The sequence below is a fragment of the Hippocampus guttulatus genome, chromosome 2, assembly GCF_054856545.1.
Source record: "Hippocampus guttulatus isolate MCC_2025c chromosome 2, RoL_Hgut_1.0, whole genome shotgun sequence".
NCBI lineage: Eukaryota > Metazoa > Chordata > Actinopteri > Syngnathiformes > Syngnathidae > Hippocampus > Hippocampus guttulatus.
The window spans coordinates 22,168,458-22,192,224 of NC_141262.1; the positions used below are offsets into that span (position 1 = coordinate 22,168,458).

The 23,767-nt window shown below is 50.2% G+C and overlaps 4 protein-coding genes across 5 annotated transcripts; 3 read left to right on the forward strand and 1 right to left on the reverse strand.

Moving 5' to 3' along the window:
* Positions 1-178: 178 nt before the first annotated feature.
* Positions 179-5,273, reverse strand: mettl3 (methyltransferase like 3). The gene is made up of 11 exons (XM_086102274.1): positions 4,828-5,273; positions 4,395-4,594; positions 3,873-4,325; positions 2,776-2,951; positions 2,496-2,706; positions 2,238-2,425; positions 1,140-1,178; positions 949-1,057; positions 819-884; positions 640-752; positions 179-559 (listed from the first exon to the last, which is right to left on the reverse strand). The coding sequence occupies exons 1-11, from the start codon at positions 4,940-4,942 to the stop codon at positions 433-435; spliced, it is 1,797 nt and encodes a 598-aa protein (XP_085958400.1). The 5' UTR covers positions 4,943-5,273; the 3' UTR covers positions 179-432.
* A 16-nt stretch (positions 5,274-5,289) lies between these two features.
* On the forward strand, positions 5,290-7,876 carry ttc5 (tetratricopeptide repeat domain 5). 2 transcript variants are annotated; one of them, XM_086102290.1, is made up of 9 exons: positions 5,290-5,512; positions 5,857-5,989; positions 6,077-6,288; positions 6,359-6,509; positions 6,601-6,692; positions 6,768-6,971; positions 7,100-7,314; positions 7,383-7,527; positions 7,606-7,876. In XM_086102290.1, the coding sequence occupies exons 1-9, from the start codon at positions 5,471-5,473 to the stop codon at positions 7,723-7,725; spliced, it is 1,314 nt and encodes a 437-aa protein (XP_085958416.1). In that variant the 5' UTR covers positions 5,290-5,470; the 3' UTR covers positions 7,726-7,876. The 2 variants fall into 2 exon arrangements, with proteins under 2 accessions (XP_085958416.1, XP_085958410.1); XM_086102284.1 differs by having other exon boundaries at positions 6,601-6,971.
* A 1,929-nt stretch (positions 7,877-9,805) lies between these two features.
* Positions 9,806-16,091, forward strand: LOC147208929 (uncharacterized). Its single transcript, XM_086102299.1, has 3 exons — positions 9,806-10,461; positions 12,255-15,331; positions 15,403-16,091. Exons 1-3 carry the CDS (start codon positions 10,386-10,388, stop codon positions 15,556-15,558), a joined length of 3,309 nt encoding a protein of 1,102 aa, XP_085958425.1. The 5' UTR covers positions 9,806-10,385; the 3' UTR covers positions 15,559-16,091.
* Positions 16,092-18,124: 2,033 nt separating this feature from the next.
* slc7a7 (solute carrier family 7 member 7) lies at positions 18,125-23,764 on the forward strand. The gene is made up of 12 exons (XM_086102311.1): positions 18,125-18,283; positions 18,472-18,625; positions 18,823-18,919; positions 19,088-19,701; positions 21,119-21,244; positions 21,332-21,476; positions 22,292-22,415; positions 22,492-22,595; positions 22,682-22,778; positions 22,867-23,016; positions 23,084-23,267; positions 23,466-23,764. Exons 4-12 carry the CDS (start codon positions 19,212-19,214, stop codon positions 23,537-23,539), a joined length of 1,494 nt encoding a protein of 497 aa, XP_085958437.1. The 5' UTR covers positions 18,125-18,283; positions 18,472-18,625; positions 18,823-18,919; positions 19,088-19,211; the 3' UTR covers positions 23,540-23,764.
* The last annotated feature ends 3 nt before the right edge of the window (positions 23,765-23,767 follow it).

Consider the following 23,767-nt stretch of genomic DNA (forward strand, 5'->3'; position numbering starts at 1 on the left):
GTTCGACGTTGTATCTCGAGGCACCGTTATCAACTGAAATAATCTCACTCATCTCCCTGCACTTGGTCTGAAACATGAATGGCAACAGGCGGATATTGAAGAAAACCAAGTGGCTCCTTGGGGCCCCCAAAAGGGGTAAGCATATTTAAAAAAAAAAAAAACACATTCAACAAAAATAGTCATTCGTAGTCATTTTCTGTTAGAGGAAACTCATTGAGACATTGGTTACACTTAAAATAGCACTACGTATGTATGTCAGGTAATTGCGCCAAAAGGCAGTCAAATCTATTGAATTCATTCATCACATTACGACAGAGTTCATCAGAAACCACAACTTACATTGGGTTAAAAAAAAAAGCAATTCATGGTTTGCAGAGTATTAAAAAACAGTGGTTGGAAGCCGTGATGCGTGGTGGCTGCATCCACCGCGTGTCAATTATGTGGCGTCTGCATGTTCTTGGGTTTGGAGATGACGCCGTCCGGGTAGCGTTCCTTGAAGCGGGCCACCACCTCCGGATCCAGTAGGTGAATCCCATCCAGCTGATTCCCAAGCGTCACCCTGGGAAAGCGCAAAAAAAAAAAAAAGAGTATAGCACGAGCGCACACGGAGCAGCGGTCGCTTTGAAAAGCGCCACATACCAGTTGGGCTGCACGTTGTGCGGTCGACCGAAGAGCTCGATCTTCCTGGTTCCCGGCGAGAGTCTCTCGATCATTCCGTAGATCTCGTCGGGTTTGTGACTGGTGGAACGGACCTAAGCGGGACGTTAGACGGTTTCTACGCAGCATTCTCAAGCGGGCCGGGAGTGTCACTGCATTACCTCGGCAACGATGACGTCACAGTCCAAACCTCTGTTGAATCCCTGAGGGTTGCCTTTGACGCCCACCTGGACAGAGACAGGTATGAAACACTGACACGGTGGCCGAGACCTACGGCAGGCGGCAACGCACCAGGCAGTGCTCCTTGCCGTGATTCAGCCAATGTCCTGTTCTTCCTGTCCGGATGATTCTCTGAAGTTGGTTGGTCTTAACCCAGATGATTTCATCAATACGTTCATAGCTGGCACACGAGGAGTTTAGTCATGCGCTTTGCCAAGCCATGGAAGACATCACGCCGGCGGCGACGCGGCGGCACCACTTACCCCCACAGACTCAGACACTCCCTCCCCAACTCCATCGCTCTATAAGAAATTAGAGGAAGAGAAAAAAATACTTTGAAAATGAAAATCATACATTGAGTGACCAAAAAGAAAAACTTTTTTTTTTTACCAACGTGTCATTTATGCTATTTTGACGTTGCATTTGAAACGCAAGGCATTTCGATTATGCGCTGTTTCAGTTTGAGCACTAGGGGACACTGTGTCACAAGAGTAAACGGACATGAGACGCAGTCGAATGTAGAGTAGGAATACGGATGCCGTGTTCCCTCTGTCTTGGCTACTAAATCCATCCATCTATCCATTTGCTGATCCGCTTTATCCTCACAAGGGTCACTGGGTGTGCTGGAGCCTATCCCAGCTGTCTTCGGGCAGTAGGTGGGGAACAACCTGAACCGGTTCCCAGCCAATCGCAGGGCACACAGAGACGAACAACCATCCACACTGAACAATCACACCCAGGGACAATTTTGCAGTGTTCAATCAGACTGCCATGCATGTGTTTGGAATGTGGGAGGAAACCAGAGTACCCGGAGAAAACCCACGCAGGCCCATGGAGAACATGCAAACTCCACACAGGAAGGCCGGAGCCGGGATCGAACCCGACGCGCTAACCACTGAACTACGGGCCGCCTTGCTACAAAATGACGCGACTAAAAATAAATCTAAGACAACTTTCTTGAGAACAGCACAAGTTCAAAAATGAAACTGTGACAGAACAATTGAAGCAATGCATGGTTTCTTATTTGACAGGCGTGCCGGCACGGGCGCCACGACTAGATTGACAGGAGCACGATCGGTTCCGGCAAATAGTTAGCCTGGCAAAAGCCACCGGGCTTGGGGACGGCCGTGGCTGGGTAGTGGCACATTTGAACCTGCGCAAGGCATCAGCATGCACTGCAACACCAGCAGCACATTTTAGGATCGGACCCAAGAAAAACATCAGTCAAATGCATGGCAGAAAAGGTGCCTGTTGAGCCAGTGGGAGGCTCAGCCAGTATAAGCGTGCGTGCCATTGTTCAGATTAGTGCCACCCGCACCTTAATTTGAGGCAGGAATAGCTCTCAAAAAGGCTGCGATTACCTGCCGGTCACCCAGAGGAAGAGGAAGCCGTCGTCCTGCAGGACGGGAATGTTGAGTTTCCTCATCTCGTCGTCCGTCAGCGTGCCGTAGGGCAGCTCCATGTGGATGTCCCAGGGCGGGTCGGCCATCACCACGGCAAACTTGCCCAGGATGGACACGTCCAAGTAGCGAATGTCACAGCAGATCCACTGTCCGTCCAAAAGCAGTCAGGTCAGCTTGGCGGTAGGCGGCGCCTAATGGCGTCACGCTTTTCCTCACCTGAGAGGGGAAGAGTTTGCCCACGTTGCTGTCGGCGTCGCCGTGCAGGCCAAGCTCGGCGGCGCCCGGCTGGGCCCCCGCCGGGCTCCCCTCGGCTTCGGGGGGGCTGTCGATCTCATAGTGGACGTACTTGCAGGTGTCCATGTGGAAACACGTGTTGAGGAAGGAACAGTCGCCCAGGTTCTCGTCCGTGTGATTGTTGATGATGCGCCTGGGAAGGAACGGTGACAAGTCAATTCAGAGTCTGCCTTGTGGTCATCGGAGCAACAAAGAAACAGACCGGAAGTGGAGTTTGGTGCAGGGTTGAGGCGTGTCCGCCGAGCGGACGCACTCCTCCTTGGTGCCGTGATCGCAAAACTCTTGCACTTGAGCGCGGCCGCGAGAGCGAAATTTCTCCACTATAGATTGTTCTTTGGCTGTGCTGGCATTAAGCAGCTCCAGGATTTCTCGGCTCACCTTTTAAAAAAAAATAAAAGAAATAAATTAAAATAAACTTTTTAAAAAAACGTCATGTCACAAGTCAGCAGAAATGGCAAGTAAACAAATATAATTAGTTTGTTACCGAATTGTATCTGTATTTATTTGAGGATGTACTTTTCAGACAACTTTTTACTTTTACTCCAGACATCTGAAAACAGACAATCTGCACTTTTTTTACTCAAGAGACAAAATGGGCTCTTTTCGACCTGCGCGGATGATGACACAACGCCAGAAAGATGTAAATAGGGGAAACTTGAGCTCATGGCGTATGACTCAACAGATTTGGAAACAAGTTACTCTCCATTCGTGAACTTGTTCAAGACTGATGCCAGCTACAGCAATGATTGGTGGTCAATGTGTTGGGTCTTGTGTTAGCAAAAAAAGCACAAGCTTCTTCTCTGTCTAATCTGCAAAAAAAAAAAAAAAAACATGTACAGAAGAAGCAAAGTGTATTTTTATCAGTCATTTTCATAACTTAGCATTTAGCATTTTTTGGTTTGTCAAGTCAGTTGACATTAGAGCTCTTGGAACATATTTTGATAGCATAAGAAGTCCAGCCAATGCTAGCTAGCTCTTATGCAACATGTAACAAGATTTTTTTTGTTTTTGTCCGTACTACGACGATATAGGCTAAATGATTAAAAGAACTATTTTGTGTTCAGAGAAGTTGTTTTCTACTTGTGCCGAGTTTCAAAAAAGGGTATGGGATGTAATGTAGAGAAGTAATCATGTTTACTTTTGTGCTCCGATACATTTTGAGAATTGGCCTTTTTTTTTTCGACTTTTACACAAGGATCTGTACTTAAGTACAGTGTGAGTAATTATACCCCGTGTGGGAGACACATGACGAGTCAACGTGGATTAAGGGCAATGATCCCGCGGGCCGCCTCATCTGACCTTCTTACTCTGCTGCTCTTTGGTGGACTGCTGGTTGAGCAGGCTTTCAATTTCCATGTCCAAGTGAGACGAATGACTTTTACTGCTCCTGCCTTTCTTGTCGGCGTTGCTCCCCGATGCACCAAGCATGCCCGCCGTCTGCCAAGACGCCGCCGGCAAAACATTGGTTGTGGCAGCAGCTGCGGGGTGGGGAGGAGAAGCGGAGGCCTGCACCGAAGGCGAGAAGCCAGGACTTCTCGTGTGCTGGGACTGCTCCTCGGCTTTTCTCTTGACTCCCCCCCGCGGGGCGCCGGCACCTGATCCGATCATAGCCCATAGTTTGGTATGGTCCACCGCTACGACCACCGTCGTACAAGATGACGACAATGCCGGCTGCCGCACTTCGATGAGCTCCTGAGCGGAGAACTTGAGCAAAAGACTCTGGATGCATTCATGAGCGACGGCCGTCTCAGACTGTGAACAAGACCACAGAATTTATATCTACATCCACCTCCCACGTTCATGACGTTCTGCTCAACTCACGCCATTCACTTCTTTGGTGATAACGAGCGAATCCTTCGGCAGAGAGAGACTGAGATCCGACAAATAGGCCAGCATCCTCTTCTCCAATTCAGGGTCTGGAGGTTTCGCGGTGTCCTCCCGCGCGCCGCACGGAGCCGACGCGGCCGACGGAGCCGGGCTGTCGCTCCTGGACACGGGGACGTCTGCGATTGTGGTCACCTCTGACACACAACACACGTGAAAGTAAAGTCATCAATGAATACATTACCTATTGACAAAACAATCAATTTCCAAACAACCTCGCTCCAAAACGAGTCCATTTTCGACGCGATTCGGTGCATTTCTTTTCGATTTAATCCGCTTCAATTATTTAGAGGCCAAATATTATGTTTACAGTTTATGGATCAAGTTGGTGTAAACTCTAAAAGTGAGAAGCGGTAACGCCGCATCTTACCAGAGGCCGGTTGAGTCGCGTTTGACGTCGGCTCTTTCCGCCGCCGCTGGAGCCTTTCCCGCAGGGAGTCCAGCTGCTTCTTGTGCGCCTGGATGTTGCTCCATGTGTCTGACATGGTTACTCGAACAAACTATGCTGCAGCAGCAGCCGTAATGTTGGCGAAAAAGCCACAAAAATAACTCCCCCAATGAACATACAATGCGGAACTTGCTATCGCTGCAGCGTGTGGTGCACAACTCAATGTTATCCGAGTAGCATCCTAATCATCCGTAACGTATTCCATAACTAGCCAATTCTCGATCAAAAATTACTTACACCTGTTCCAAATGTAACTTTATTGAGTCGGCGATTTTAACATTTTGAATCCCATGTCATGCGTCGAGACGAATACGACGCTTAATGTGATGATGTTCCTAGTCGGAATCATTTGGCGTGCGGACTGACCTCACTTCCGTTATAGCCTAAATCAAAATCCTTATTTGTGAAAGCCATTTGCGCAAATCTTTGTTGTTGTTTTTTTTTTCCTCGCGGGGAAATGAGTCGTTTACATCCTCATTCAAAGTGCAAAGTGTTGCTTTTAATGCTCAAGTCGTGACGTTTTTTTGACAAGCTTAACTCATTTTGTTGCAGACTGAGGAAGAAGATGGCGGAGGAACACAAAAGCAGTGAACTCCAAGACATAAAGGCAATTCTTTTCCGCGTTTTGACTGGTGACAAAGAACTACTTGGCATTCAGTTTGGTTTTTATGCGTACCTTTCACGCGGTCAACTTCGTGTCCTGAACAGCTAACAACAAAAAAAAACCCGACGTGCGTGTGTGTGTGTGTGTGAGCAGCTCATGCTTTGTGAAGGATTAAAAGACTGCTTGAAAAGGGTCCTGAGATTTAAAAAAATCTATAACATACACTTGATGCTGGTTTTATTTGACTGGTTGACTCAAAAGTCCCATACGTGGACGCAGGTATTTGTTTCAACGTAGGATGACAAATTAAATAATCAATTGGTCTTTACTCCTTTTTGCTGTTGCAGGAGTTGGTGGATGAATTGTACAATTACAGAGACTGTTACTTTGAGACTCACAGCGTGGAGGAGGCGGCCCGGAAACAAGAAGATGTCACACTCGAGTTGGAAAAGGTGCTGAAAAAGCTGCAGGAGAAAGAAGGTAAGGTAGCAAGTGTGCTGTGTTCGGTGTGGCCAACTTGTTTTCATGTTGTGCAGTAACTTGTTCCGTGCCACATGTCTCCCCCAGATTCCTACAAGCACAAAGCAGAGTTTCTGCTGCTGAAGGGCAGGTGCCTCAACGTAGCCCCAGATTTCAGCGTTGTTGCAGAGGATTGCCTTTCCCGCGCTGTCAAGCTGGAGCCTGGCTTGGTGGACGGCTGGAACACTCTTGGCGAGCAGTACTGGAAAAAGGGGGACCTGATGGCTGCGAAGAACTGCTTCACGGGAGCCTTGCAGCAGGTACAAGACGACGCGACGGGGGTGGAGGGGGGTGCACATCATTACTCACCTTTAGCGCTCCTCCTTTTAGAGCAAGAACAAAGTGTCTCTGCGCAACATGTCCATGGTTCTGAGGCAGCTCCCGGCGGCGGACGGCGACACGCACGGAAAGCAGGTTATGGAGAGCGTGGACATGGCCCGGCAAGCTGTCCAACTGGACGTCGCTGACGGGACATCCTGGTGTAAGTGTGCCGAGCGTCCAAAAGTTGAGACGGTTTCAAATCCAATCTCTCTACTCTCTGCCTGCTCTAACTGCCTGATGTGTCTTTGCAGATATTTTAGGCAACGCCTACGTATCACTGTTCTTCTCTTGTGGACAAAGGCCGCAGTTTTCCACACAGGCTCTAAGTGCCTATGCGCAGGCTGTTAGTACATACGCCCCCACAAATGAATCCACAAATGAATCCATCCTTGCTCACGTGTTCCTCCTGCCTTCCCAGGAAAGAGTGGACCGAGCCGCCGCCTGCTACCCAGAGCTGCACTTTAACCGAGCCATCCTGTTTCAGTACGAAGAAATGTTTGGGTCGGCGCTGGGGGGCTACAGCCGCGCGGCCGCCTTGGACCCCGGCTGGCCAAAGCCTGCGGAGAAGGAAAAGCAGCTGATGGAGTACCTCAACAACGTCACAGAACTCTGTCAGAAAAAGGTGGGCGCGCTCTTCTTATATGTTAACAATTTCATTTCGAAAGGTACGACTTTATTCTTGTAATAGTGTCTGTTAGCTGAAGGGAAAGGCCGCAGAATGTTTGACAGTGTGCCGGACGGTGTTCACAGGGGAAGGTGAAAGCGCGCCGTCTACGGGGCATGCTGTCCAACCTGAGCACGTCGTCTCTGGGCCCGTGTTCCTCTCCCGATTTCCGCTCATGGACGGGTCGCGTGGGCAGCCTGGAGTCGCGGCCATCATCCTCGCTGACGCACGGCCTCAACGGCGGCGCGGCCGCCCTGGGGAAGGTGGTGTTCAGTCTGGCGTCCCAGGATCGCATGGCTTTGTAAGTAGCACCTTCTCTTCTTTTCTCTCCTCCTTGTCGCCACGCTGCATCTTTCCTTTGCTCTCCAGTACGTTCGGCATGGTGGACAGCGAGGAGACGTGTGTGGTGGTGATGGTGTACAACACGGCCGACAGCTGGGGGGTCCTCATCGGAGACACGGTGGTGGTTCCCGAGCCTCGGGTGAAACGACACAGCATCACGCACAAAGACAGGGTGAGCGTCGGCGAAATGGCTCAGTCGCGGACGGGTCTCCTATGGCTGAAGTTGCATTGTTTTTGGGGGGGGTTCCAGTCGTTTGACTTCAAGAGCATCCGCGTGGACTCTCCTTTGTTCCTCATCGTCAACGGCAGGACACAAAATGCCCAGAGTCTCATTGTGACCTCCGTCAGCTACAAGCCTCAGAGTGAATAAGGACCAAATGGAGCGGACCAGTTTCGTATGTTGTTTTGTAAATAATGCCCGGCCATCACGTTTTTTTTTTTTTTTCTTGATATTTATTTGAGTGTGTACATTGTTGTGGAGGCATCAACTGGTTGCAAAATAAAGTTGAATGTGCAATGCTCCTAGTGGTTGAACTGTTTGGAGGTTTAAGAAAACCTTTATTAGTCTCACAATGGAGAAATTCCCAATTCACAGCAGCAAAGTTATGAAAGGAAGAAGTAGAACAACAAAATATAGGAGCTGCTGGAAAGGCAGCCACTCTCGCGGCGCCATTTTGAAGTCAAAATAACAAAAATAATTTAAAAATAGTTTAGTTGGCTCTAATACATCCTCACTATTGCATCGCTATTTCAAATGTCATATGTTCGTTGACGTTTGTTTCTGAGGTTGACAGTGGTGCTTAAAAATCTTGAAAGTCTTTGAATTAACTGTAACAGGACCACAAGTCTAAAACGAAGACAACTCTTCACGTCATGATTTGCGAGACGAAATGTATGTTTCGCTCCTCAATCAAACACTGAAAAGCAAAACTGCCAATCGCTGCTTAAGTGGCAGAGCTGCCAAGTGGGACAGAAAAAAAAGCGCGTTACGACGATGCACATATGAAGTGTCAAAGCCCCATTGAAAAATGTTCTAGATAAGAAAATACAGTTTGCTGCTGCGATGTGCCCAATGTTAAAACTATCAAAACTGTTGATTTTTTATTTTTTTTTTGAAAAAGGGGAACCAATTGGTTGTTTGTTAATAAGTGAAATATCCATCCATCCATTTTCCGAACCGCTTGATCCTCACTAGGGTCGCGGGGGTGCTGGAGCCTATCCCAGCTGTCTTCGGGCAGTAGGCGGGGGACACCCTAAACCGGTTGCCAGCCAATCAGCCTGCCTATCATGTTTTTGGAAGGTGGGAAGAAAATGGAGTACCCGGAGAAAACCCACGTAGGCCCGGGCTCACCCAGAGTGAGCCGTTGTTTCATTTGCTATTCACTTTCCACAAACGCTAAGAGACACGATGCAAATTCGTTTTAAAAACGAATCCACTGTAAACATCCTGCAAAGTGAAAGTGTTATTAATTATCGTTTTATGTTTGAGCATCAAATTATTTCATGTTAAGCATACCTAAATTATATTCTGTTGTTTAATAACTGCTTAGACATGTTTTTATGTTGATAGGTTCTGATTGGCTGTTAAAATAAGAGAAGCAGAAAGTGATTTTAGTTACGACTGTTGTGTTCTCGCACGTACTGCGGTGCAGACGTCTTTTTTCCCCTTTTAATAAACTACATTAAAGGATTCCATCTCTCCTTTTGTCATTCGTAAAGTAGAGCTATCCACTAAAAACAACGAACCCCTCAACTTACAAAAGGTTGGGAGGAGTACGCCGACTTGTTGGTTATGTTATTATTATTATTTAATGTTTTGTTTTTTTGTCTAATTGCCCCACGGGGATAAATAAAGTTTTCTGAATCTGAATCTTTTTTAAGAGAGATTACCCTCAGTATACGCAGGTAACGGAAAGTGACGTCAGCGAATCCTGACACCTGATTGGAAAAGAGGAGGAGACTCGTGCTGAGTTCACCTTCATTCAAACGATCGAAGGCACTTTGAGCACCAAGCCCCCATCCCCAAAAAAATGGCAGCCGAGGTCGGTGTATTTCCTCGCACAGGTTCAACATGTCCCCACAGTCTCATTCTCCTTCTTTTATCCAGAGCTACGCACGGTACGAGAGGTGAAAGGGGGGCATTGTGCAGTGCGCCTGGGGAGGGGGGGGGGGGGTCGATGCTCACTCGACTGTGTCATGAACGTCATTGTCACATCTTGCCATCTATTCGCCCGCTGCCACTTAAATAGAGCCCAAACGCATCAATGCGTGCGCGCGCGCGCGATGCTGCTGCTGCACGCGGGGCCGCGCTCGCTTCACACATTGGCTCCAAAAAAAGCATTTGCAAGTCTTTATTTTCTCTTGGCATTTTGTCTCGCTGGGGTGGGGCGGGGGTGATGAGGGGTCTGCGCGCTACGTGGAGGCACCTGTTGTAATGCTCTTTGCCTCCAATTTCTCCTGCTACTTCATTATCTGTCCGCACTTTTCCTACGTTTCGAGCAAAAGCGAGACAAATGACGCCGTACGTGGAGGGACAAGAGAAGGAGAGAGAAGAGAAGCCGGGAGGCTGCGAGTTCCACACCATTGAAATGCAAATACGGCAGAACAAGGAGTGGTTGTGTGTGCGTCCGAGCGTGCGTGCGCGTGTGTTTGTGTGTGTGCGCGCGCGTGTCCGCGACATGTGCATGCAGCGGGGCAAGCCGTGGAAGAGGAGGGGCGCAAATTGGACAAGGTTTTTTTTTTTTTTGGGGTGAAGGGGGAGAGGAGACTTTGGATAAGCCACACACACACACGCACACACTCACACACGCGCGCGCGCGCGCGCGCACAAGCACTGCTGCCTCTTATGACGACTTGCAAGAGCTCCTCTCTCCTCTCGTTTTCTTTCCAGCGGATTCTTTCAAGGGAAACTTGCAGGAACTTTCGAAATCTCTTGTCGTGGATGCATTTGAGGAGTGTCGCCAAACCATTGGCAAGAGCCACCCCCCCCCCCCCCTCCTCCTCCCGCACCTCTCCGGCTCGTCGTGAATCATGTCACGCCGGAAACAGAAGAGACCCCAACACCTCGTCAACGCCGATCCGGGGGGCCCGAGGGTCCTCGCTCACGGTAAGAAATCAAACGTGGGGAGCATCGGTGTGTCTCTTGAAATGGGATTTCTTGGTGGTCAGCGTTTGCGGCTTTTGGGGGCCCCAAAGCAACAGGTTTCCGAAGCTTTTTGACGGTGTGTTGTTGGGGGCTTCTTTTTTGGGGGGGTAATCTTGCACCCTTCTTTCTATTGTGCTGATCTTTCAATGGCGCCCCCTTGCTCCCTTTCTCTTGCTTCTCCACTTCAGGGGAGCTCAAACTTTCTGTGTAGGGAGACATTTTCAAAAGAAGTTCTCAGAGCCCCCCCCCCCGACTATTTTTTAAAATGAAAATTAAAGTAAAAATGTTACAACAACAAATTCATATATTTTTTAAGAAAACAAAGTGGTCATATTTTGTAAATAAAGTGTTTTGCCAACCCTGCGCCCCCCCCCAAAATGTCATAATCCTTACAAGAACAAAGACCTATTTTGTCATACTCCTGAAGAGTCAAGTCCCACCACCCCCCCGATCCAGATATAGTCTTCATATTATATCAAAGATAAACTTTACAGAAGGAACACATATTCATATTTCAAGAAGTGAATTGCAAAAATACTTTAGTCTTGTAAAATCGCACCTTGTAATTTAGTAAACACACTTTTGCTCAAGAAAAAATAAAACATGTTTTAACTTCTTATTAATAAATAAATAAATAGATAAATAAATAAAAAGCTTTTTTCATTAGGAGGCAATGTCAGATGTACGGCATGACATGATACATCCCAATCATATTAGAGCTCTCCATTGGCCCAAAGCTAAGGTAATTTGATTGGTTGGTGTTGTTTTATTTTATTTTTTAAATGATTGGACATGATGCGTTGCTAAATATTTTGCAGACGTCCAGGCTTCCGTGCAGTCCAGTTCCCCCAATTTGAGAAGCACTACTCTGCTGAGCTACGTTAGACTTTTCAATCCGAAAGACTTTGATTTATTTCAGAAATCACTTTACCTCTCCAGGAGGGAATAGTTAAGTTACTCTCTCCATTGTTGCGACCCCCCTGCCCCCCCCCCCAAACACACATGCACTTTGCTTTTTTCTCACTCTGCGTTCAAGATTCTGAAAGAATTTGACCCCTGAACGGCAGAGGTCAAATGAGTTGACCAATCAGAATGTGCGGACAGTGCCAGGACCCTCGGCTTGGCCTGACCCTTGACCTCCTCTGTGACTTAAGGGGGGGAAGGGTGAATGGAGAGATGAAAGACAGGGACAGAGCGGGGGTAGGGGGGGCGGTTTAAGAGGGGTTAGGGGTTGTCTTGGTGATGCCCATTGTCCTGGGAAATGTGTTGCCTTGACAACAAGGTGGACTGGGAGCTTTTTTTGTGTGCATTTGAGGACTTTGAGACAACACACACACACACACACACACGCAAGCGACTACTTGATTGTTCAGCGGCGTTTCTTCGGTAAATGATAACTAACCTTTTAGGTTACTTTCAAGACAGACAGGTTGAAACAAAATGTAAAAAAAAAAAGTACTATCATAGTTACACTGCGGGTAAAAAAAAAGAGAAAAAAAGCCCATTGTGCACAACATCGTGGACCCAACAGATTGATTATTTTGTTAACACAACACAAATCTTTTCCCTTGTGGTGGGGAGCGGCCGGGCCGAAATAAATGATGGCGACACACAGAATCAAGCGAGTCCGCTTCTGTGCCGAAGCGAATGGACACAGAGGAAGGATATTCGCATCAAGTTGGCACTGATTTTGAGCAAAAGACAAAAATCTTTTTGCTTTTCACAGAATTTCATTTTCTTCCTCATCCTTTCAGATGACCTCCTGTGCATGAAGTCGCCATCCACCTCTCTCGGATCCGAAGTCACCTCATCGGGGTCCTCTTCCTCCTCCTCCCCAAGCTCACTTCAAGACTGCCAGCCCCCCTTGGCCCCCCGCCCGTCCCCCGGCGGGCTCCACGCGCCCTCTTTGCCCAACGAGAGCTCGCCCCCTCCCCATTGGCCCAACCACATCGCGACCTTCGCCACCTCCCTACCAAACACTCACTCCTCCCTCTCTCCAGACTTTCCTCACCCGTCGCTGTCCTCGCAGACCCACTCGCCTCCCCCCTTGGGTCAGACCTCCGGCTGCCAAGCCCTGTCGCATTCCACCATGGCCTCCCCGGCGATTGGCGTTTCCGCCTCCACCGCGACCTCCTCGTCGTCCACCCGATGCCCCCCCACTCGATGCGGCGGCGGCGACAGCCCACCTCGGCACCGGGCCTCCAACTTGCCTGCCCCCCAAGTTCTTCAGGTGCCGCCCACCCTTGCGGTACTGCTCGAGGAGCTTCGAGTTTTACAACAGAGACAAATACACCAGATGCAGATGACCGAGGAAATTTGCAGGCACGTTTTGAAGCTCGGAGGCATCGTCCTGGGGCAGGACGCCAACCCGCGAGTCGGCGGGGCCGAGAGTCAACATAAAGCCTCGTCTTCGTCGCCGGCGCACCCCTCGACCGCCGCGCCGGTCGCCACGAGCGCGGCGGCGCTGTTAAGCGGCCTTCCGTCATCCCTCTTTCCCCAGCCGCCTCACTCCAAACAAGGCGCGACGCAGGTCAACGGCAGCAGAACATCGTCGTCCGCCGCGTCCGCCCCGTCCGTGGCCTCCCTTCATCCGCTTTCCTTGTCTTTGGGGCTGCCGCCACGCTCCTTATCCAACTCCGCTTTATTTGCTCACGGCAACGGCGTGAGCTTCCCCGTCGTCAGTCACGCCCAAGAGCTCCCGTACGCGTCCCCGATGGCCTCCGCCTCGACGTCGGGGCGACCGCAGCACATGTGCCGCTTTTGCGGCAAGGTCCTGAGCAGTGACTCCTCACTGCAGATCCACCTGAGATCGCACACGGGCGAGAGACCGTACCAGTGTCCCGTGTGCCTGAGCCGATTCACCACCCGGGGAAACCTCAAAGCTCATTTCCTGCGCCACAGAGAGCAGAACCCGGAGCTTTCCCTCTCGCTGCTGCCGCCCGCGCTCTCGGAGCAGTCGCCGAGCGCCTCGACTTCCAGCGTCGTCCAGAAGAGGAGGAAGCGCCGAGCGGACGACGACGAGTCCTTTCACGGAGTGAAAGGAAGCGTTCCCTCCAGTTTGGCGGAGAATATGGCTTTGGGATTCCTATCCAGCACATCCCCGCGGCCGTCTCCTTCCTCTCTACCTCTGCCGCCCTCGGTCGACATGGCGCTGCTGTCGACAGCCCATTCCCTGCTCCAGCTGAACCGGGCCTCGGCAGTTGCCGGCGCGCCGGGCTCAGTGCCGGCTGCTTCCGCGTCCTCCTTGTCCTCTTCCTCGCCGGCAAGTCAGTTCAAAGGGGTGAAGCAGCAGCGCTTTGATGAAAACACTCCTCCTCATTCAGCTCTCCACGCAGCCGCCGCCTCCTACTCCCAGGTGGCTCACCTCCCCAAGATCCTTTTCCCGGGAGGCGCTTCGCCGCACCACATGGCCCTCCTGCGGCCCGCGGGCCACCCGTCGGCGAATCGGCTCCCCTTCGCTTTCCCGCCGTTCCCGAAAGCATCCACTTCTTCTACCTCCTCCTCTCCCGCAACGTCGGCTCAGTCCTCAGACACTTCCAAGCTTCAGCGTCTGGTACAGAAGCTTGAGAAGCGGCCGCAAGAAGGGGCGTCATCTTCCTCCGCCCCCTCGCTCACCCTGGCTGACGCTAACGCTAACGGTCACGACTTGACCACCGCCTCCAGTATCTATCACAGGGAAATGTTATCCACCTTGGGTCTCGGTCCCAATGCCACTCAAGGAGTCGCGGGCTCCAACTTGACCGCCGCCGCCAACTCCGCCGTTCCTTCTCTGCCCGCGACTCAAGTGGCGAATCAGTGCGGCGTGTGCCTGCGGGTCCTCAGCTGCGCTCGAGCCCTGCGGTTGCACCAGGCCACTCACCTCGGGGAGCGCCCCTTCCCTTGTAAGCTCTGCGGTCGCTCCTTCTCCACCAAGGGCAGCCTCAGGGCCCACCTGGCCACCCATCGAGCCAGACCGGCCAATTCCCGGGCGCTCAACTCCTGCCCGCTGTGCCCGCGCAAGTTCACCAACGCTTTAGTCCTTCAGCACCACATTCGCCTCCACCTCGGAGGGCAAATACCGCCCGACGAAGATGCGATGCAAGCGGAAGACGGCGCGGAAATGGAGAACGCGGTCTTTGTCGACGAGGCGGAGAACGACTCGGGTAGCTCGCCGTCACGAGTTCAACAGCTCCTTCCGCTGGCTCTTACGACGACGACCTCCAAAAACGCTTCCGCGAAGACAGACGCATCTTGTGACGTCAAGATGGAGGAATCGGAAGGTTCTGCGCCCAGCGTTAGCCCACCTCTGAACCATAACGCCCGCTTGGCAGGAGCTGAAGACCCCCTGGATCTCAGCGACAACAACCTCGATGACGGTAGCCCCTTGAATAACTCCCAAGAGGAGGCCCACGCTGATGTAGGAAGCCCCGGCAAAGAGCCCTCGCTTAGCTCCGGTTCTGCCGCAGTGAGCGACAGTGATGGGCCTGTCCGCTTATGCGTGTCGAAGCTCGATGAGACCAGCAAGATTGGCGACAACGATAACTACAAATGCACAGTGACTGGAAATCTGAAAAGTGCGCACAGCCCTCCGGCGAGCCCGGCAACTTGCAGCTCGGCAGCCGACATCAGCGTCCCGCCGGAAGTCACCCAGAGCGACGGCGAGAAAGACAACGCCGCGTTCATGGTGCCGCCGCCGCCGCCTCCTACTGCAGCCGAACCAGAGAAAGAGAGTTCAGAGAGCCCGGAGCCGCCCGGCGCTGCGTTGGGACGGCGCGGCCAACATCCTCGCTTGGACAAACCCTACAGCTGCTCCCATTGCGGGAAGCTGTACGCCAGCCGCAGTGGCCTCAAGGTACAACTTTTGTCATTGGGGAAATTTAGCAGCGCGACGTGCTTTAATGCAGAACTGCTTCTCATCCGCAGGGTCACATGAAAATTCACCCTGTCGCTTTGGCCGCCTCCTCCAAGGCTCAGAGCAACACGAGTGACACCGACTTGGATTCAAGCTCCAAGGAAGAAAAGAAAGAAGGTGGCGCGGATCCAGAAGCAAAGCTTCAATGTGATGAGGCTGCCTGCTGAACTAACGGACAACATAAGATAGTGTAGTAGATACTCTTGACAGGCCAGTATCTTTTTTTTATTTCTAGTCTCTTCATCTCTTACAGGTGATAGATGTAGTTTGCGTGATAGTGACTCGCTTTAGACTGCTTTTGTTATATTTGAAAGAGCACAGCGAGGGCTTACTGTCGACCCCACTGGAGCAGCACATCGGCACGGTCAATATTCGATTCAAGTGCACACCAAAAGCGGCCGTATGACTCTCGCAAATACGACTGACCTCCTACGCCTTACTTTCACGTTCTTTGCTTTGTTCTCTCCGCTTACGTGATTGTGACGCTGCTACTGAACGCGTGCGGCGCTCCAGCTGTGAATGTCTCACTACGACCGGATAATGCTACCTGTGAGGATTGTTGACGAGGTACTTCCACACCCTCTCCGTTAGACCATTGCCCAATGACAGTCCAGCCAAATGAGTGAAAACTTTACGACCTTTTTATATATGTGTTCCCAAGGTAATAAAACAATGGCCACGTGAAAAGCCGCTCTGTTTCCTGTGCTTTTATTGAACACCGCACTGGCTAGAATAGCATCGCTCCTGTGGCTAACTCTTCAGATCATATTTGGGCTCCAGGAATTATGTCATAGTTACTCAGAGGTTAATCAGGTTACCGTAAGTTGTCGCAGTACTTCTAACAGCCACCAGAGGACATCATTGGGTGGGATTTGTGGCTTGCTATGATATGCTGTGATTTCTTACCATTCTTATTGTGTTTTTTTTTGGGGGGGGGGGGGGTTGTCCAGATTCAATGTTGTGCATGAATAGATTGGGAAGGAGAGGTGAGTGAGGAGTGGAGGGGGGGGGGGGTCCTTTGTCTGCACCTAATTCAGCTTTTTAATATGTTCTTGTGTGCATGTGTGCGTGTGTGTGTGTGTGTGTGTGTGTGTGAGAGAGAGAGAAGGGTAATCAAAGCCTTGACGGTGTGATTGTGTGTGCAGCTGTTGAGGCCATCACCTAACCCCCCCCCCTCCATTTCCCCCCTCTCTGTCATACTTTTTCATGCACACTCTTTCATTTTCGCTTTCATTTCACTCCTTCACATCCCCCCTTCCACCCCATCCGTGTAATGAGTTGACACACAGGAAGCTCTAATCTCTACACAATACCACCCCGGACCCCTCCAGAGTGACTGGAAGCAGGATGGGGGGTTGAGGGGAGGGGGCGTCAGGGACGGACCTGGCCCAGCTGTCCCCAAAATGGCAGTCTTTCATCCTCGTGGTTTTTACCCTACATGGCAACCGGACACCAAGGGAAAGAATGTCCAGGGTAGCAAGTGGAACAAAAGGCGCCGAGATCGCCATCAAGTGTTTCTCAATCACGCATTGATCAGTCACTTCGATAACCATTCATCGACACGCTCCGTCATTCCCAATGAAAACACACAAACGCACAACTTCAAACTGCATCCACAGCGGACGTTCTGAGTCAAGTACATTGCAAAATAACAACACGATTAGAAAAAAATTAAAACGATCCTTTACAGCAGTGATTCCCAACTAGTGTACCGCGAGAGCTCTTAAATTATGCCCTGGGAAATGATCAAATTTCACCGAATTGGTCAGAAAAGTAATTTATTTATCACAAATCTAAGTTGAGGGGATCGTTGTTTTTAGTGGATAGCTCTACTTTACGAATGACAAAAAGAGAGATGGAATCATTTAATGCAGTTTATTAAAATGGGGAAAAAACGTCTGCACCGCAGCACGTTCCAGAACACAACAATCGTAACTAAAATCACTTCCTGCTTCTCTTACTTTAACAGCCAATCGGAACCTATCAACATAAAAACACGTCTAAGCAATTATTAAACAACAGAATATAAATTAGGTATGATTAACATGAAATAATATGATGCTCTAACATAAAATGATAATTAATAAGCTTACACAAATAACGTAGCTTTGGCCATCGAGCCATGCTAGAGATTTATCGTGACAAAACAATCAATGATTTTCTGCTCGACGGAAGAAGGCATACCATTGACGCGTGTCGACTTTTTATGACGATCACTGCCCAATGGTAGAAAGTACACAATTGACGTGTGTCCACTTTTTGTGACATTTTTGTTTGGTGGTGTGCCGTGAGATTTTTTGAGAGCTTAAAAATATGCGTCTTGGCTCATTTAAAGGTCCGGAAAGGCTGCTTTTCAATAAATCTGCGCGTTCCTAACGGCTGTCTCTTTTGAGGGACCACAAGAGGGCGCCGTATTCTCATTCAGTGGCGCAGCCCGATAAAGAACGACGCCAAATCATTCAGTTCAAAATTACGTCCAGAATATACTTGTCTGTGTGTGTGTATTCTTGGGAAGTGTAACTGTAACTTAACCTGTCGTTGTTCCGTAAAGAAGATGATAAACACCTAACATTCTATTGAAGTGAGTAGCAGTATTAATTGTGTACAAGGATCCGTCCCCCCCCCCCCCCCCCCCCGTAGCCCATTATTTTCTCAGGTCTGCTGTAATCTCATTAAAATCACTCAGGAGACACTAAAACAGTTAATTGTGACTACTCACCCCCCACACACCCACCCCGGCCCACCACACGCCTTTCCTCAGCAGAAAACACGGGTGCATAGAGGCTCAAGTGCACGAGGAAGAGGAAGCAGCAGAGGAAAAAGGACACAGCAGCTCAGCACATAGCAACGACACCGCACTTGTTTGAGCCATTTGCAAGGAAGCCGCACAAGGTACGCTTTCAATTTCATTTTTTTTCTTCTGGATAATTTGCTCATTGATCTTTTTTTCCCGCACTCTCTGAATCCCCGCTATGAAAATCATCTATTTTTAGACGAGGAAATAAGTACCACATGAATCCAGAAAGCGATCAATGACAGAGATTGATCTGTCTTTGTTTCTCTGATTAAAAAAAAAAAAGTCAAGGGAGAATCTAACCTTGAGTAGGGGGACACTTATCGGCACCTTCTTTGGACCTTGCTCCCCATGCGTATGCGGAGAGGCAGAGGCGACACTTGGATCACAAGCAAAAAAGACAAAGTCCTGGGCTGCGCCTCCTCTTCTACTCCTGAAAGGTAACGACAGCTTCTTCTCAACTGAAGCATCATAACGACACCTTCTCGTCTCCCAGGAATCTTTCCCGCTCCTCATTTATCATTGTTGAAAGAATTATAGTCAGGTGTAAAGAGCCGTGTTTTTACAATGTGCTTATTTTTGGCAATCTTCATTCATTCAGCAACTGGAAATACTAAGAACGAAAACAATATTTTAGATTGCAGGGTGAAGAACAGTGTGAGTCATCCTCAGGCTTCGTTTGTAGTTCCCGGTGCTGGTGGGGAGGGCTGTTGATGATGAACTTTGAAAAACATGTGAGTAGTCAGCATGCTGACACTGTGAAAGTGTTTACGATTTGAAAAGAACACAGCCAGCAGATGAACCTTCTGAGCAAAAAGAAAAAAAGAAGAAAACACAAAGGCCATTTGTGCTCCCCAACGGTTAAAAGCATCCCTCATGTGAACTTGGGTTTTTCTCCACAGATGGCAGGAGACCATCTCAGATAGCCGCAGACATTTTGGAGAGCCATTCGGCTTGGGCGGGTTCAGATCCTAACCGGACGGCCGGATTTTAAGAAAACAAAAAAAGTGACTGAGAAAAACCAGGATGTCTTTTAGTCCGCTTCCAACAGAAGACCCCTCCAATAGCCGCCCCCCATCTCTCAAGGCCGAAGAATTCCAGGAGTCCATGAAGCTGAAAAAGGAGATCTCCCTGCTCAACGGGGTTTGCTTGATCGTGGGCAACATGATCGGCTCGGGCATCTTCGTGTCGCCCAAGGGTGTCCTCATCCACAGCGCCTCTTATGGTCTCTCACTGGTGGTGTGGACCGTCGGCGGCATCTTCTCTGTTTTCGGCGCGCTGTGCTACGCGGAGTTGGGGACCACCATCACCAAATCGGGGGCCTCCTACGCGTACATCCTGGAGGCTTTCGGGGGCTTCCTTGCCTTCATCCGACTGTGGACGTCACTACTCATCATCGAGCCCACCAGCCAAGCTGTCATCGCCATCACCTTCTCCAACTACATGGTGCAGCCCATTTTCCCCACCTGCATTGCGCCGTACGTGGCCAATCGGCTCCTGGCGGCCGCTTGCATATGTAAGTAGACCCCCCCCCCCCCCCCCCCACATCATTACATAGAAGTGAAACCGCATTGGAAGAAGGAAGTCTACTGCGGGACTTTACGTTCCTGTTTAAAAATCCTGGTACCAGTCACGCTCTTTACTTTTTTTCTTTTTTTTTGCCGTGGAAACAGCAAGAAACTTCCTCAGTGCACAGCTGACCTTTCCAAGGCGACACAAAAGAGCAGCCCTGACTAATTGACCAAAGTATTGAGAAACACACGTGACGCTCGCTAAGCAAAAATGTGCCGACGCTTGGGCAACCGGAGACCTAGACAACCGAGGGCCCCAGACGCTAAGCCAGAACTTGTTGCGGAAGTCTCACAAATAACCTTTGATATGACATTCTAGGCAAAGAGCGGCCTTTTCTTTTTTTAAATCACACACACACACATGAGCATAGAGAATGATAAGGAGAGCTGATAGCTGCAAGTTAAAGTCCTTCCCAAGATGAGACTCTGACCCCAACGGCGCAAACCCAACACAACAGTCTTGTCTTCCAAGTAGCTCTAAAATGTCCCCCTTCAGCCAGGTGACCTAATTTATTCCAAGTCAGCGTGCTAAACACGCTGATGACACGCCAGTGGTAGTGCGACATGCCACTTTGGTGGGATTCTCAGGGCCCACTTTGTCCCGGTCATTTTTTTTGTTTAGGCCAAATAAATGGAACTTGAAAATATTCATAGACTGGACAGATGACCAAAAAAAAAAGTCTCAAAAAGACATTTTGAAGTGGCTATTTTTAACACGGCATGCCCATCTGGCTCACTTTCCAAACGTGTCGTCGTCCGAGGGCCAGAGCTCGAATACGAGACACAAGAAAGCAACGTGGCCAATCGTGAGTCCCAAAAAAAGCAATCACAAGTGTGAATAAAATGCTAAACTAACAGAGCAGCTTCCCAGCAGCATGCGCATCTCCCGTCCTCTGAAATGTGCAATCCGAGCGCATATCTTTTCTTTTCCCTCGCCACACGCTGCGTGCGGCTTATGTCGCTCCTTCTCGGACGACCTCGGTGTGGCCCTTTGTTGTCTTTGAGCCTCCTTCCTGCCGAGTTCAAATTTATTTTAATCCCGGGAGCTGTCAATAGGCCGCAAGACGATAGCATTAGCGTGGAGCTTCGGTGGCCAGCGCGGAGCAAAGGGTTGAGCGAGTGAGTTTTTTGGTCTCTCAGGAGGGTGGCCGAGGACCGGGTGAACAACAAGGTGTTGAATGCTTGTGCTGCGCTCTGCTGTTTCATGTCCGCTCCGGTCAGCAGCGCGGCTTCCTACGACACTGAAGCGCAGCGCAAACAAATGTCAGCAAGCGTGGATTATTATGGAGGGGTTTGAGGGCGTGCATGCGCGGTGTCAGAATGTTGTGTTGAAAAAGCATTTTGTGTCGTTCCCCCCCGCAGGTTTATTAACCTTCGTCAACTGCGCCTATGTGAAATGGGGAACCAGAGTGCAGGACTTCTTCACCTACGTCAAAGTCATCGCCCTGATTGCGGTCATCATCACAGGCCTGGTTAAAATCATCCAAGGTTCTTTCATCGATGAATGACGCTCAGTCGTGCCGGTTGATCGTCAACCTGGTGGTCATCAAGGCTGATTTTTGTGCGTTTTGGTAGGTCACACGCAGAACTTTGAGGGCCTCTTTGAGGGCTCGTCTCAGGATCCCGGCGACATCGCTTTGGCTCTTTACTCGGCTTTGTTCTCCTACTCCGGATGGGACACGCTCAACTTTGTCACAGAGGAGATCAAGAACCCAGAAAGGTACACGTAGAAATACTTCAACATGAGTCGAATCGGGGGCGGCCCGGCGGTCCAGTGGTTAGCGCGTCCACCTCACAGTGTAGAGGTACCGGGTTCAATTCCAGCTACGGCCTCCCTGTATGGAGTTTGCATGTTCTCCCCGTGTGCCTGCGTGGGTTTTCTCCGGGTACTCCCGTTTCCTCCCTCATTCCAAAAACATGCATGGCAGGCTGATTGAAAACTCGAAATTGTCGCTTGGTATGGGCGTGGGCGCGGATGGTTATTCGTCTGTGTGTGCCCTGCGATTGGTTGGCAACTGGGTCAGGGTGTCCCCCGTCTACTGCCCGAAGACAGCTGGGATAAACTCCAGCACCCCCCGCGACCCTTGTGAGGATAAGGCGGTTCGGAAAATGGATGGATAGATGGAGTCGAATCGGAGAGTTGTTGAGATTTAAAAATGACAACGTAGCGGCCAGGCAGAGGATCCAAAAGAGCATGCGGGCTTGTAAGAAGCAGAACCTAAAAGTCAGGTGGTTGGAGGAAGAGTTTCCGGAGATGTTTGCAGAGGGATCAACTTGAGTAGCAAAGCAGACTTGGGTTTCATCCAAACAACAGTGAAAATGTTGCACAAATAGCACATCCCCAAGACAAGACCCATGGGGAACGCCGGAGGAAATTCGAAATGAACTCAGCTTCCGTGTTCATAAATGTTCATCAAAAATGGCAGTTGAGGTGAAAGGTGGTGTGATACTGATGGAGGAGGAGGAGCGAGCCTTCCTCCCCCTCGCCCCAGCACCCCTCCATGAAATGACCTGATCCGTGCTGCTGGCTTGCAGGAATCTGCCGCTGGCCATCGCCATTTCCATGCCCATCGTGACGGTCATCTATATTTTGACTAATGTGGCCTACTACACCATCCTGCCCATGAACGCCATTTTGGACAGCGACGCCGTCGCCGTGGTGAGTGAGGAATCTCTGCCTTTGCGGAAGAATCTCGGTCGTCATCCTCACGGTTGTGTCACCTGTCCACCCGCAGACGTTTGCAGACCAGGTGTTTGGCGTGATGAACTGGACCATTCCCTTGGCGGTTGCTCTGTCCTGCTTTGGAGGACTCAACGCCTCCATCCTGGCGTCCTCCAGGTGAGTGCGGAGAATGCGGTTCACCGTACCGCCGTCCATTCCTGTGGCCACGCCCCATCATCCGTTTTGTTGTTGTGTGTATGAAGGCTGTTCTTCGTGGGCTCCAGAGAGGGCCACCTGCCCGACTACCTGTGTATGATCCATGTGCACCGCTACACGCCCATCCCGGCGCTGCTCTTCAATGTTCGTCAGCTCACACACACACTTTTGCCCTTCATTGCTGCATTCAAACAATATCTCGGCGCCTCTTCCGCTTTCTTCTGCTCTGCAGGGCGTCATGGCGCTCATCTACTTGTGCGTGGAGGACGTCTTCAGGCTCATCAACTACTACAGCTTCAGCTACTGGTTCTTTGTGGGGCTTTCCATTCTGGGGCAACTGTACCTGCGCTGGAAGCAGCCGGACAGGAAGAGGCCGCTGAAAGTAGGAAAGAGTTTAAAAGGCTGCGCCGAAGTCTGTCCCAACCCTAACCGCCGTTGTTCCCTTGCAGCTCAGCCTCGTCTATCCCGTCATATTCTGCCTCCTCACCGTCTTCCTGGTCGTGGTGCCCCTGTACAGTGACACAGTCAACTCCTTGATCGGCATCGGCATCGCACTGTCCGGCGTGCCCGTTTACTTCCTGTGCTGCTACACTCCGGCCCACAAGAGACCCGTGTGGTTACGGAGGATCATTGGTAAGCTAACACAACCGCAAACCTCGAACTATCAGTCCAAGCATAGTTTTGACTTTCTCCCGCTATGCGACTGAACAGCGCCCAGGAACCCATCCAAGGTTTCCAAAATTTTGCCTTTTTCCACAGCGGAACGAGAACCCCCTTTCACAATATGGGGTGCCTCTAACCCAGCTGCCGTATGTGTCCCATGTTTTTCAGCTCAGTCCGGAGTACTCATACAGAAGGTGTGCTTCTCAGTTTTAACAGAACTGGACATTGATCACGATGATTGAATACGCAATCACCAACACATACAGGGGCACGCGCGTGTACACACGCACACACCTCGACTGGTGAAGGTTAGTTTTCGAGCAGAGATTTTATGTGTGGCACTACATGACTTGAAAGATCTATTTTTGGAAATGGACTGGTTCTTTGAAATGACAATTATGATACTGTATGTCTCTCCAACATTGAGAGTGCTGGTGGGGCTATTTATAATAAAAATGCTGACAAAAGGG

Bases quoted from the DNA above. Each gene is read 5' to 3' on its own strand.
- mettl3 (XM_086102274.1), bottom strand. From the start codon at position 4,942: ATGTCAGACACATGGAGCAACATCCAGGCGCACAAGAAGCAGCTGGAC. The intron at 4,326-4,394 runs GTGAGTTGAGCA...TCTTGTTCACAG, and splicing joins TCACCAAAGAAGTGAATGGC to TCTGAGACGGCCGTCGCTCA. The intron at 2,707-2,775 runs GTCTGTTTCTTT...GTTCCTTCCCAG, and splicing joins TGCACCAAACTCCACTTCCG to GCGCATCATCAACAATCACA.
- ttc5 (XM_086102284.1), top strand. From the start codon at position 5,471: ATGGCGGAGGAACACAAAAGCAGTGAACTCCAAGACATAAAG. The intron at 5,990-6,076 runs GTAAGGTAGCAA...TGTCTCCCCCAG, and splicing joins AAAGCTGCAGGAGAAAGAAG to ATTCCTACAAGCACAAAGCA. The intron at 6,510-6,600 runs GTAAGTGTGCCG...GTGTCTTTGCAG, and splicing joins CGCTGACGGGACATCCTGGT to ATATTTTAGGCAACGCCTAC.
- LOC147208929 (XM_086102299.1), top strand. From the start codon at position 10,386: ATGTCACGCCGGAAACAGAAGAGACCCCAACACCTCGTCAACGCCGAT. The intron at 10,462-12,254 runs GTAAGAAATCAA...TCATCCTTTCAG, and splicing joins CCCGAGGGTCCTCGCTCACG to ATGACCTCCTGTGCATGAAG. The intron at 15,332-15,402 runs GTACAACTTTTG...TCTCATCCGCAG, and splicing joins CCAGCCGCAGTGGCCTCAAG to GGTCACATGAAAATTCACCC.
- slc7a7 (XM_086102311.1), top strand. From the start codon at position 19,212: ATGTCTTTTAGTCCGCTTCCAACAGAAGACCCCTCCAATAGCCGCCCC. The intron at 19,702-21,118 runs GTAAGTAGACCC...TCCCCCCCGCAG, and splicing joins CCTGGCGGCCGCTTGCATAT to GTTTATTAACCTTCGTCAAC. The intron at 22,596-22,681 runs GTGAGTGCGGAG...GTGTGTATGAAG, and splicing joins TCCATCCTGGCGTCCTCCAG to GCTGTTCTTCGTGGGCTCCA.